This window comes from Callorhinchus milii, unplaced genomic scaffold, assembly GCF_018977255.1.
Source record: "Callorhinchus milii isolate IMCB2004 unplaced genomic scaffold, IMCB_Cmil_1.0 Scaffold7, whole genome shotgun sequence".
NCBI lineage: Eukaryota > Metazoa > Chordata > Chondrichthyes > Chimaeriformes > Callorhinchidae > Callorhinchus > Callorhinchus milii.
The window spans coordinates 4,772,195-4,784,881 of record NW_024704748.1 but is presented as its reverse complement, the minus strand read 5'-3'; the positions used below and the strand labels follow the sequence as shown (position 1 = coordinate 4,784,881).

General features: G+C 43.5%; 1 protein-coding gene across 1 annotated transcript in view; it reads left to right on the top strand.

Moving 5' to 3' along the window:
* Positions 1–12,138, top strand: part of cfap58 (cilia and flagella associated protein 58) — a 46,963-nt gene extending 34,825 nt beyond the window's left edge. The window contains exon 17 of the mRNA XM_007903630.2: positions 11,742–12,138. Within this exon, the coding sequence (XP_007901821.1) occupies positions 11,742–11,862 (121 nt within the window). The 3' untranslated portion in view covers positions 11,863–12,138. The remainder of the gene's footprint in view (positions 1–11,741) is intronic.
* The last annotated feature ends 549 nt before the right edge of the window (positions 12,139–12,687 follow it).

The window sequence follows — 12,687 nt, the reverse complement described above, 5'->3', positions numbered from 1 at the left end:
GGGGAATTTCACAAGGACTTAATTGTTCTCGTATAAAAACCTAAGGAACGCACGATTGTCTCTCTGAATGAATTCACTTAGTCCGTTGTGTTCTTTGCCACTAAATCCATTTTGCTGCTGTGTTGCTTTTCAGCCTCAATCCACTCACACACAGGAGGTCATAAATACTGCAATAGGAATAGAAGCAGATCATCTGAGTGTGCCTGAATCCGACAATAATAATCCTTGTCACAGCGGGAGGATGTTTCAAAGCACTTCACAAGATATATTGTTATGTGTAGTGACTGTGTATTTTGTTGATGAACGCCACAGCCAGTTTGTGCACAGCAGCGTCTCGCAAACAGGCGTATGGCAAACCACCAGTTTTATCGGGGGAGGGCGGTAGTTGTTCCGGAAAATTCCGTGACAGAAACATACAAAGGTTTGAATTACTTTAGTGGACGCTTGGCCACAAAAGGACTAAATTCATTGTGGATATGTAGCTTCTTATACGTAGATATATAGATATACTTGTGAATACTAGCACGCTTCCCGTCACTGTACAGTGCTGTCCTGTGTGAAAGGTGCTGTACAAATGTAAGTGGTTGTTCTTATTGCTGATTGTACATCCAGGACTAAACCAAGGATGAATGTCCCACCAGAGAGAGGGGCTGGGATTAGATATGCACTTCGCCGTGGTTTGATTCCAAAGCGAAATGAGAAGGATAATGAAGAGGCTGGGCTCTGAAATTTTGCATTAGCATGTAGCTTCCAGGGCCGAGCCCTTTATGTTCACTTTCTCCCTCTCCCCCCCCTCTCTCTCTCTCTCTCTCTTTACTGCACGCCCATCCCCTCTCCCCGCTCACTTCCACAGTCACAGCACGGTGGCAGAAATTGCATTGCAAATGGTCCTAAGTGCTCTGATCACCTGTTGCGTTGTTATCTTTCTTCACAATTGTTTGACGTGCATTGCTAGAGTCTGAAGCACCGTGGAAATGAACTTCCCGCAGCACAAACCCAATTTATTCTCATTTCTTTCTTCCCTAACAATTTCCTCTGCAGTCACCTGTGCATGTGTTTGTTTTTATGATTATCTGTAAGCAAATTGCCGTTGGCTGGCTGGCTATCTCCGCAGAAATAGCATTCAAGTGTGCTGCAAGTCATTCCGACCTTTTTAAAGATAATGTTACCTATTAGGTAGTAACGGTCAGAGTGTGTGTGTGACAAAATGGTTATCACGTTCTCAATCGTATTCCATTTCTCAGCATTATTACTACACTAAGTGTAAAACGAATGCCACCCTATGCATCAAGAGGGAACACAATTCACCCTTTAGTAACGCTGTTCTCTGAATAAATAGGGAAAAAAAAGTCTTCCCCATTCTTCTGCTGTGATACAGTGTGAGTACATCTCCCAGTGTGCTGGGCCTGTTTTTAGCTGATACTCGCTGACTTCAGCGCTTATCAGGCCCTAGAGTGTGATAGTTTCCAGTGATGTGAGATAATAGTTATTAATCTTATTAATAATCATTATTAATAATAGTATTAATAATATCTGCATTTGATACAACGCCTTATGACTGTACCAAGACGTCTCAAAGTGCTTCACATGCTATACTGTAATAAAGTGGATTGACTGAGTATTTTGTGGGCAAAATGCGGCAGCCAGTTGCACACAGCCGTGTCCCACAAACAGCCATGAGGTAAACTACAAATTTTATTTGTTGGACTGTTGACCAGGACACCGGGAAAGAGAAATTAATTTTTCTTTTCGAATAGAGCGAAGGGATCATTAATCTTCACCTGAACAGGTGCAGATAGCACCTCGGTTTAACATCTCGCTCACAAAATACACAGTCAGTTCACTTTGCAGTATATTCTGAGATGTCTTGAGGATGTGATAAGGCGCCTTATCAAATGCAAGGATTATTATTATCATCTCACCTGTGAATTTCAAATCCTCATGTGGGGCTTGAATGCATAACCTTCTGACCCAAAAAACAGAATATTTCTGTGTAAAGAAATACTTCCTGGCAGTCAGTAGACTTTCAGTAGATTGCCAGGAAGTATTTCTTTACATACAGGTGAATTAAAAACTGGAATGGAGATTATCAGGATGGCTGGTTGAGGTCAGGATGCTGGGACTCTTTCAGGAAACAGCTTGAGGCTCCGATGGGGGCTGGGGAACAGTGGGGTGAATATCGAAGGATGATTTATACTGAACCAAGTTACTGGGTAGGGATGAGATAAAAGGATAATAATAATCCTTGCGTTTAATATAGCGCTTTTCACGTCTTCTCGGCATCTCAAAGCGCTTCACAGAATAGACTGTAAAGTGAATTGATTGTATATTTAATAATAATAATAATAATAATCCTTGCATTTGATATAGCGCTTTTCACGTCGGGAGGACATCACAAAGCGCTTCACAGAACACACTGTAAAGTGAATTGACTGTATATTTGTGGGCGAACGCGGCAGCCAATTGCGCACAGCAATGTCCCACAAACAGTCGTAGATTGAAAATGACCAATTTATTATTGTTTTTGGTTTTGGAGGATTATTATTAGGCTCTGTGTGGAGTAAGGAAACTTGCCCAAGGTTTCGCCCTCTGCCTGGAATTGAACTCAGGTCTCTCGCTTGCAAAGCGAGTGCTCTAACCACTGAGCTACAGGACTCCACGTGGGAGTTTGTGGGCGAAACTGAGATCAAATGGATCAAAGGGCCTTCTTCATCCAACCGATCTTGTGAACTTGGTTACGTGCTGCTACAATATTGCTGGAATGTATCTCAGATATTGCAGCGCTCCCCACACCCCAGCACTGCGCTCGAGCATCAGCCTGGAACATGGTAACATAGGAATTGCTGGATGAAAAAGGTCCATCTAGTCCACCTTCTACCATCTTCGCAGTCGCATGCTACAATAATGGTGATGTGAGTTCAAAGTCCCAATAGACTCCCTTAGCTGAGCGGATGCCAACTACATTTCATTTCTCTGATATCAACTGGGACCTAAAGCTGTTTGAATATGACGTTTGGTTCCATTACTACACCCTCCTTTGCGTGGGCAGACCCTGTTATTCTGTGGTGAAGACACCAAAGGAATCTCTTGCCTTCTTCACTCACTCTAATGCCTTTGAAATAATTAAGTGTCATTACTTTTCTTTTCATTTTTATTATGTGTATTATTTTGGAAATGGGTAGCAATAAGTAATTTAATCTCCTGTTTTATGAGGTGATCCAATTCCCTTGATTAGATTACAGCCTTATTGCCGCCTATTAATCATCTACAACACTCAGAGATATGCTTCAGAGGGAATCAATAGGCAGGAGTATAGAGGAAAGATTGCACAAAACAGAGATTAGCATACATCAGTATTGTATACTGTATAGAATCTAATTGCATTGGGATGTTCCTCAGTGAGTTGGGCATTTTTTTGAGCAAATAAAGTGGTTCTTGGCAGTAATTCTTTATGAATAATATAAATGTGTTATACTGAACCAAGTTACTGAGTCTTAAGTCCTGAGTATAACTGATTACTATTTGCAGTTTGTTTTGTAACTGATCCCATTGAAACACGTTTCAAGTAAGATTTGACAGACGGAGGTTTATGAGCCATGTGGAGATCCTGGGCTCTCTCACACAAAGTTTCTACAGAACTTCCTGGCCTGGAGAGGGGAAGAGGAACAACATCAGAGTTTCAAACCACAGTGTCAGCCCGGGTTAGTCAGTAGCACTCTCGCCTGTGAGTCAGAAGGTTGTGTGGTATTTTGTGGGCTAAACATGGCAGCCAATTGCACACAGTTTAGTAGAAGTGAAGACAACTTTCATTAAGTAGCTTGTTATTGTCACTAAATGTCCCAAGCCAGTGTTATAGGCTATTATAGGCTTAATGAAACTACTGGAAAGATCTGAGCCAAAACACAGCAACCCACTCATGAGTGTTTATTGGAGGCTCCCTTTGGTTCTGTGACACCTCATTACAGGAGTAGCAGTGAAGCTAATATAAACACATCTGTGCTTTTAATATGAATGTAAAGAGAACTGGGTTGCTTTTTGCAAGTAATAATATTTGTTGTGTTTGATGCAGCACTTGAGTGCACTGTAATGTCGCAAAGCGCTTCAAGGCATTTTTCTACACAGTGTAGTGCCAATCCACTCCCAGCAATGTCCCACAAACAGCCATGAAGTGACCAATGTATCTGGGGGATTGTTGGCTAAGGTACCGGAGAGAAACTGCCTTCTCCTTTCAAATAGCACCACGGAATCTTTAACATCCACCTGAACAGGCAGGTAGGTCCTCGTTTTAACATCTTATCCGAAGGGGCTTGAACCCATAATCTTCCAATTCGGAGGCGAGAGTGCTACCAACTGAGCCAGGCTGACACCTAAGTCAAGTGAGATGAAAAGGAATGGTTTAATTCATTAATTTAATTGCCAACTCTCCCCTTGATTGTGTGTTTAATTAAGGCACCTATAATTCTCTTTGTACGCCTGCATTATACAACATGCATAATAGACCCCATTCTCTGTAAAATAAGTACGTGTCAGCCTCTCGGGATGTGTAATAGTTAGGCTGAGCAGCAAACATGTAGTACTAATGACTGTGGTTCCAGCTTCACTGTGCTATGAGCCATGGTTTGTTCATTCTAGCTTTGATAGATTGTCCAACCTCAGCGAGCTCTTCTGTTTGGTTTGCATTTACACAGATGTCAGCGTCGCTCACGCCCAAGTCAGAAAGGTTTGAGCTCGCAGCCTAGGCTGACACTCCAATGCAGGGCTGAGGGAGTGCTGCATTGGTGAGATGTTAAACTGACTTCCCCTCTGCCTGTTCAGGTGGATGTTAAAAATCCCACAACGCTGTTTTCAAAAGGAAGTGAGTTTTTCTCTCTCCCGGTGTCCTGGCCAACAATCTTGTGGAGTCCTGTAGCTCAGTGGTTAGAGCACTCGCTTTGCAAGTGAGAGACCTGAGTTCAATTCCAGGCAGAGGGCGAAACTTTGGGCAAGTTTCCTTACTCCACACAGAGCCTAATAATAATCCCTCCAAAACGAAAACCAATAATAACTTGATCATTTTCAATCTACAACTGTGCGCAATTGGCTGCCGCGTTCGCCCACAAATATACAGTCAATTCACTTTACAGTATATTCTGTGAAGTGCTTTGGGACGTCCTCCCGACGTGAAAAGCGCTATATCAAATGCAAGGATTATTATTATTATTAATCTCCCAGATAAAAATGTTCCCTCACTTCATAGCCATTTGTGGGACATTGCTGTGTCCAAAGTGACTGCCGCATTTGCCTTCAAACTATCCAGTCACTCCACTTTACAGTGTAACCCTGTGAAGAGCTTTGAGACAGTCTCCCTGCGTACAGCAAGTGATATCAGCAGTGGCCCGACAACCTGGAAGTCGGCCATGAAGTTCCTTTGTTTGACTACAGTGAGGTCGGAGGAGTCTGATCTTTGCTAGTGAAATCACTGATTTATCAGTGTGGTTTACCTGTAGAAACCACGTGGCTTTGAGTCTTGCCTGTCTAACGTAAATTGGGTAAGTAATACAGAATGTATGTATGCCCGCAGCAGGAAACATTTGAAGTCAGGCCAAGGTTTACTAGTGATAGATTAGGCAGGCTTCATCGTGTGAGCATGTCTGATGTGTACAGCATTACAGCATTCTGTATTAATTGGGTACCTCTTCCCTACCACAAGTAACTATGGACAATCTATTTCTGATAAGTGACCCAGTGACAACTACTTCACAGTGACTGTGCACTTTTACATTGCGGAAACACTATTTCAGCAAGCGAGTAGTAAACGAATAGAACAGGCTTTCTAGGGAGATGATGGAAGCAGAAAATGTCGATTCTTTCTGTTAGGAAATAATATCTTGGCAAACAGTATATAGTCTGGCACATGACATGTGCATGCGACTGCCAGGATGATGGAAGGCGAACTGGATGGACCTTGGTCTTCTTTTGTCTAACAAATTGTTATGTTCTTATAACCGTTGCATCCTTTTTCCAATTTTGTTTTTTGTCAGTACTTCTCAAGTTGTTGCTTTATGACGATACGATACAAAGTTTCACCCAGAAAATGCACAGTCACTTCACTTTACAGTATATCCTGTGAAGCACTTTGAGACATCTCAACTACGTAATACTATATCAAAAGCAAGGATTATTATTTTTATTAAATTTACATTTATACAGTGCCTTTTCCATCAGGAGGACATCCCAAGACACTTAACAATCCTGGTTTCGCCAATGAGTAGGCGAGGTGGGGAGCTGGGGGTAAGGGGATTATGAGGAGGGGAAGGATGGCCAAAAGTGTAGTCAAAGAGATAGGTCTTGAGATGGATCTTGAACGAGGGGAGGAAGAGAGGAAGTAAGTCAGAGGGCAGAGAATAAGGGCCATAGTATTGGAAACGATTCAGTGGTGGGGAACTATTTGGACTCGGAGGGTTGCTATTGAAATATAGTCTTTGTAGGTCTATGTGTCAAAACGAGGAAATTCACTGTAAACAATCTCAAGTACTGCTTGGCTCAGGACTTCAGTGTGGTTGATAGGCTCTGACCCCACTTTCTGCTCCCTTCCTCATTCCCTTTATCTTTTAACATCTTGAGCAGTCTCAGGGGAGATTTGGAAATAGGATTCTGCAAATTCACCATTAGGGTCTCAGCTTTGCTGCTGTTTCAGTTGGAGGCAGCAATGAACATGTACAGATTGTGTTCGACAGCACAGAAGACTCTCCCTCCCATTGTTATTCAATCCTTGCATTTGGTATAGAGCCTCTTAGATAGTGTAAAAGTGACAAAATGGACATTGTGGGGAGGTGGTAAATGGAAGTAATAATAATAATTTTTGAATTTGATACAGCACCTTTTGCAATGGGAGGATGTCTCAAAGCGATTCACAGGATACACGGTATAATGGAGTGACTGTGTGTTTTGTAGGTGAACGTAGCAGCCAATATTTGCGCATATAAGTTCCTATGAGGCCCCACAGAAAGACGGGTGATTAAACCTCCGGGGTGAAGACCACATGGTGCGCTGTGTTGATTATCACCAGTGGTAATGGGCACAATGTCAAAAGAAGCTGAGGAGGGATTGAGGGGAGGTGGGAAGATGTCTGAAAGTACAGTTGAAGGGAGAGATAGGAAGGCATGCAGTGGGGAGCGTGCAAGGAGTGAGTCGAAGGGGCTCTGGGACAGAGAGGCATCATTATCACTGGGCTCTGATGACCTTCATCTTCTCCATGCTCTTCCTCTTATCCATCACATTAAAGTTACAGCTAACACTGTCCAGGTTCGCTCATGAATGAACATCACTTTGCGTAAGAAAGTGCCCAGAAAAACAGATGCCAATTGAAATGGGTGGGTGGATGAAGAAGGAGACGTGGAGTCCCTTAGGGTAGTGGTTAGCCTGCTTGCCTCGTGAGCGAGCGGACCTGGGTTTGATTCCTAGGCAGAGCAAAACCTTGGGCAAGTTTCCTTACTCCACATTCCTCTGTTTACCTAGCAGTAAGTTGGAACCCGATTGTTAATTGATTAGTGGATCACTTTCCGGGCGTAATAATCCCTCCATTAAAAAAATCCCACTCCATGCCTGTTTGTGTGACACTGCTGTGCACAATTGGCTGCCGTGTTTTGTCCACAAAATACATAGTCAATCCACTTTACAATATATTTTGTGAAGTGCTTTGAAACATCTCAATGACGCGATCAGCAGCTTGCTCTGTCAATTGCAAAGGATTATTATTGTCATAAAATAACTCCTAAAGTGAACTCTTTGCGTGAGGAGATTCAAGGGAAGGGGAGAGAGGAAGCATCAGCAGCCAATGCCCAACATACACCATTTGTTTGATTTGTGCATGGCAAAGGTCCCCGATCAGCCATCCTGTTGTTCACAGCCAGGTATCAGACATCTGCCAAACACAACACAGAGGGAACAGGCAGGTGGTGTGCTGAGGTGGTACCTGTGAAATGTTTACCGACAGAATACCCACAGAGTTGTTACGATCTGGAACGCACTGCCTGAAACGGTGGTGGAAGCAGACGCAATAGTGGCTTTTAAAAGGGAATTGGATAGGTACTTGAAAAGGAAAAATATGTAGGGTTTTGGGGTAAGAGCGGGGGAGTGGGACTAGTTGGTAGCTCTTTCAAGAACCAGCACAGGCACGATGGGCCTCCTTGTGTGCTGTACGATTCTATGAAAATACATAGTCACTCCCCCGTTTTAACACTTTATTGCAGCATTACATCGAATTGGAGTTTATTATTAGTAATAATAATAAAAAACATGACAATCCTTCACTTCCCAGTTGATGCCAGCCTGTCCCACCTCAGTTTTTCCAATCTGATTATTGCTAATCCTTTAATGAACGCCTCTAATTAGAACTAATTGATGAATGCAGATTACATTAATTAGAAAATATAAATCCCCCCAAAAAACTTGCACCCTGCTATTTTTAGCAAATCTGATAGGATGCCATTATGGATAATATTAATGATTTATGTAAATGACAGAGTAATATGTAAATTAAACAGCTTCCAGAGCAGATAACTGCATGCAGTGTAACTGCAAGTTCTCGCCCAGCAACACCGTGCGCTATTAGGAATAACATGTTAATTATGATAATTGAGTCTTGCACGGTAAATTAATTAGAAAGTAGATGTTCGTTATAAATCAAAACATCACCTCTTTCACTTGCCGGTACTGACAGCCAGCCAGCCAGACATCGATTAGACTTTGCTGAATTGTGTTAATGCGTGTGTGTTTTTTTTAAATTTACTTAATTTAAAAAATTTACTTAATTTAAAAAATATATTTTTGAAGTTTTTAAGACTTCTGGAACCCCAGGTGAGCTTCACAGCATGTTTCTCCTTCACTGAAGTTCTTTAAAGAGGGTTGTTAATACTCTGCTTGCAAAACACTGGTGGTCGTGAGACTGTATTTTTTCAAAGATGAGGAGTAACATTGATCAAATGCTTCCTGCGAGCCCCCGGGATTCAGATGAGGAAGGGGAGAGGGAGTGGGTGGGTGGAGGTGCGTGTGAGTCACTGAAGATTGTTCTGGAAATATGAGATCAATGTCTGCTTCAACCGACACTCTATTGTGCGTGATCTTGTGACATGATGCGTGTCCACTGCCTTCTGATCATCGGAGATGGAGAAATGAAAGTTCACACTGTTCCTTGATCGCTTGAAAGCATTTCAGTTTGAGAGACCGAGCAGAAGGCTTCTAACAGCTACTTCAGGTCATCTTTGCTGCATATCCCATGCCCTTGCTCTACCAGGCGCAGGACTAGTTTGTGGTATGTTAGTTAAAGGGGGATATGCGTGAGTAGTTAAAGCTTGCAGAGGATTTTTTGACAGGGCTGTGCCATTTCATCAACTGATATCCCAACAAACTTTGTAAGCTATGTGGTTTTAGCTGGTTAGTCTCCAGCAGTTCCCCCAACGCACATTCTGGGTGCCCAAGCCTTGGCTCTTGCCAACCTGCAGCTAATACTTCCAGTGAGAGAGTGCGCATTCCATCCCAACAAATATCTCTGGGATTTCCTTGGTAAGGTGGGATGTATGGAAATCTCAGCTTGGTTTGGATACTCTCGAGCATGGTGATGGGTTTCTGCATGTGTCGGACACACGGCTGAGCAAAAAAAAACTTACTTGATGAAAAGACACTTATAATGTAATAAGAATTCTTGCATTTGATGCAGCCGTTTGTCATGTCAGCGAAGCATCTCCAAGGATTTCACAAGATTTACTGGAAAGTGTGTTATGTAGGCGAAAGCAGCAACCAGCTTGCGTGCAGCCAAAGCTCCAGACGCAGACGGGAAACTCTGGATCAGCGAGCGATGTGTTTAGTGCTGTTGCAGGCTCGCTAGAGAGCTGACGACAGCAGCGAGGCTCAGATGAAGAGATCCATTTGATCTTCAGCTACCTGCAGCCTTGCCATTACATAGACAAGCAGTGTTGTAAGTGCGACTTTCCTGGTCTCAGGAATGGACGGAGATAATGAAAACACCTGAAATAAAGAGCCAGGCCAGCAGCAGGGAACCAAACCAAGCCCCTGAGAAGCGAGCAGCGCTTCGTTTTATTTAATTTCTCACTGAGCTCAGTGTATTACTCCGGGCAGGGAGGCAGGCATTGGGTGCAATGATGGTTTGTTCTTTAGGGAAGCTCTCATTAACTGGGCAGGAGGAATCATAAAGCTCCACAAAGCCTGTATGCCATTCACACAGCTTCTGAAGTTCTGCTCCAATCAATCTGAACAAGCTTTGCCCATTTCCAACACCCCCCCCACCCCCCTTACTGGGCTGTCCAGTGGTGCATGACAATTGCTTGAAAAGAGAAGCAAAGCACTTTCTGGGCTGTGCAGTGAAGAGCGCACGTGTCTGATGCACTGTTTTACTGTTGTGGCCAACAATCCCTCAGATAAAGATCAGTCACTCACTTCAAGGCTGTTTCTAAAACATTGCTGCAGGCAAATTGGCTGCTGCGTTCAGCTACAAAATGCACAGTCACTAAACTTTACAGTAACTTGTATGTTTTAAGGTGGAATTTAAAGATAGATGGAGGGATGGAGGTACAGAGACAGAGGGGGAGGGAGGTGGAGTAGCAGAGGCAGGGAGTTTTAAAGGTTAGGGGAGTAGTGTTTGGAGGCGGTTGGCACGTCACAGAAAGCTCAAGGGGAGGGGACAAGCAGAGGAGTTGGATAGAAGGGTATGAGAGAGATAGGGAGGTGCTAGGAAGTGAAGTAATTGTGGGTGAGAGTGAGGACCTTGAAGTCGATCGATTCAGAGACGGGGAGCCAGTGGAGCCTGGTTAGGACTACAGTTTAGGATAAATAGTAACATGGTGAATTTACTTCGCAGTAACACAACACTGTTGTGCACCAAACAAGGAGCATCGTTAGTGCATAAACTCAAGTTTGACAATTGCGACGGGATTTTGCACTGGCCCTTAACGCCAGGCCCAACAATTGAATTGGAATTCACACTGACATCCGTACTGACAGACTATCTATTTGTGAAGACTTCCTGAACTGTGTCCCAAAGGCGGTGTGTGTTGACAGATTTCACTGTGGGCTGGAAGGAGGTGAAATGTAAAGCTGGTCGGTATTTGGAATTTAATTGGGAACAGAGGGAAAGGCAAAAGTAGATCACGCAATGCTAATAAAGCCTCCTTCGTACGTAGTACACACACATCTCTGGGGCACCCTTGGAGGTGACCTTCACAGGTCAAACTAGCTATGGTACAGCAGACATGTACTGTTACATAGCAAGTACAATTCACTTGGCTATAGTGATGGATATAGCTGTTTGTGGTTAATCAGCTTAGGGACAGCGGGATGGTGATGACACTACATTAATATTCATAAGGCAAGTGATTGGCTTAGTTGGTAGCACTCTCATCCACTGGGTAAGCAGATGATGGTCAGCAGATGCCCCACGTGGGGACTTTGAGCCTTGGAGTCTGAGCTGAAACTCCCAACACATTGATGGCGGGAGCATTCCCCCAGATCAGGTTAAGCCGAGGTCCTATCTGTGCCTGTTCAGGCGGGCATTAGGAATCCTGCAGCACTTTCAAAAAGCGAAGTGGATTGCTACATTTCGCCCACAAAATACACAGTCAAAGCATTCGAAAATATATTTCGGTATAGCGCTTTGAGACATCTCAACGGCGTGATAAGGCGCTCTATCGAATGCAAGGATTATGATTATTGAAGTGGTTAATACGGTTCTGTTTTCCCCTTTGCAGGGAGAAGGAAAAGCAGGCGATCGACAGGGGGACAACATCCATCCAACCACAGAAGACAAACCATCCCCAGATCACAGGAGGAGGCTTCAACTTTAAGCAGCCGACCCAGGTCACAGCTTAAGCCCATGTCAGTGACACCCCTACACTCTCCAACATCACGCAAGAAACTCTTATCATTTTAGCAAGGGCTGAGAGCCGTCGCTTAATGACAGTGTGCGATGATTTTGCTAGAATCTATTTCAAAATTTTATATCGACGGCTCAAACGCCCTGCTCACAAAAAAGTAACGGACTCTTAACTCTAATGGAGAAGTTGTACTTTAAGAGACATTGATTCTCGCACTTTAGCGGCACTTTGCAACCACTCGCAATAAAGAGGCTGATTTGCAGTGGGGAAATACTCTCTTGGTCTTCACCTTTCTTGTTAACCATGCGTCAAAATAGTAATCCTGGGAGAAAAGATTCTGGGCGAAACTGTGTCCCATGTGAGATCTCAGCAATAATAATAATAATAACAATGCTTGTAATTGATACAGCCCCTTTATCATGTCGTCGAGATGTCTCAAAGCATTTTGCAGGATATACTGTAAAATGAATTGACTTGTATATTGTTGGCGAAACGCTTTGAAACGTTTTCGAAATGATAAGGCGCGGGTTCGCTTTGAGGGAAATTATCTTATCATTCCCTTCCCTTCACCTCGGCTGTTTGCAGTAAATTTGAGCAATGAGCAAGCAACCCAAGGCTTAGATTGGCAGACAGACTGGCATTGAAACGTCTCTCTATCCACATCACCCCAAGTCTTTCTCCCAACCCTCCTTCCTCTCCCACTCTTCCCCCCCACCCCCAACACCCATGTTAGCTAGTTCCAAATTAGCCCTTGAGAAACGCGAGACTCAAACAGTAATTGTGTGAGACTGCTGTCAACAACACTGAGCTCCACATTGAG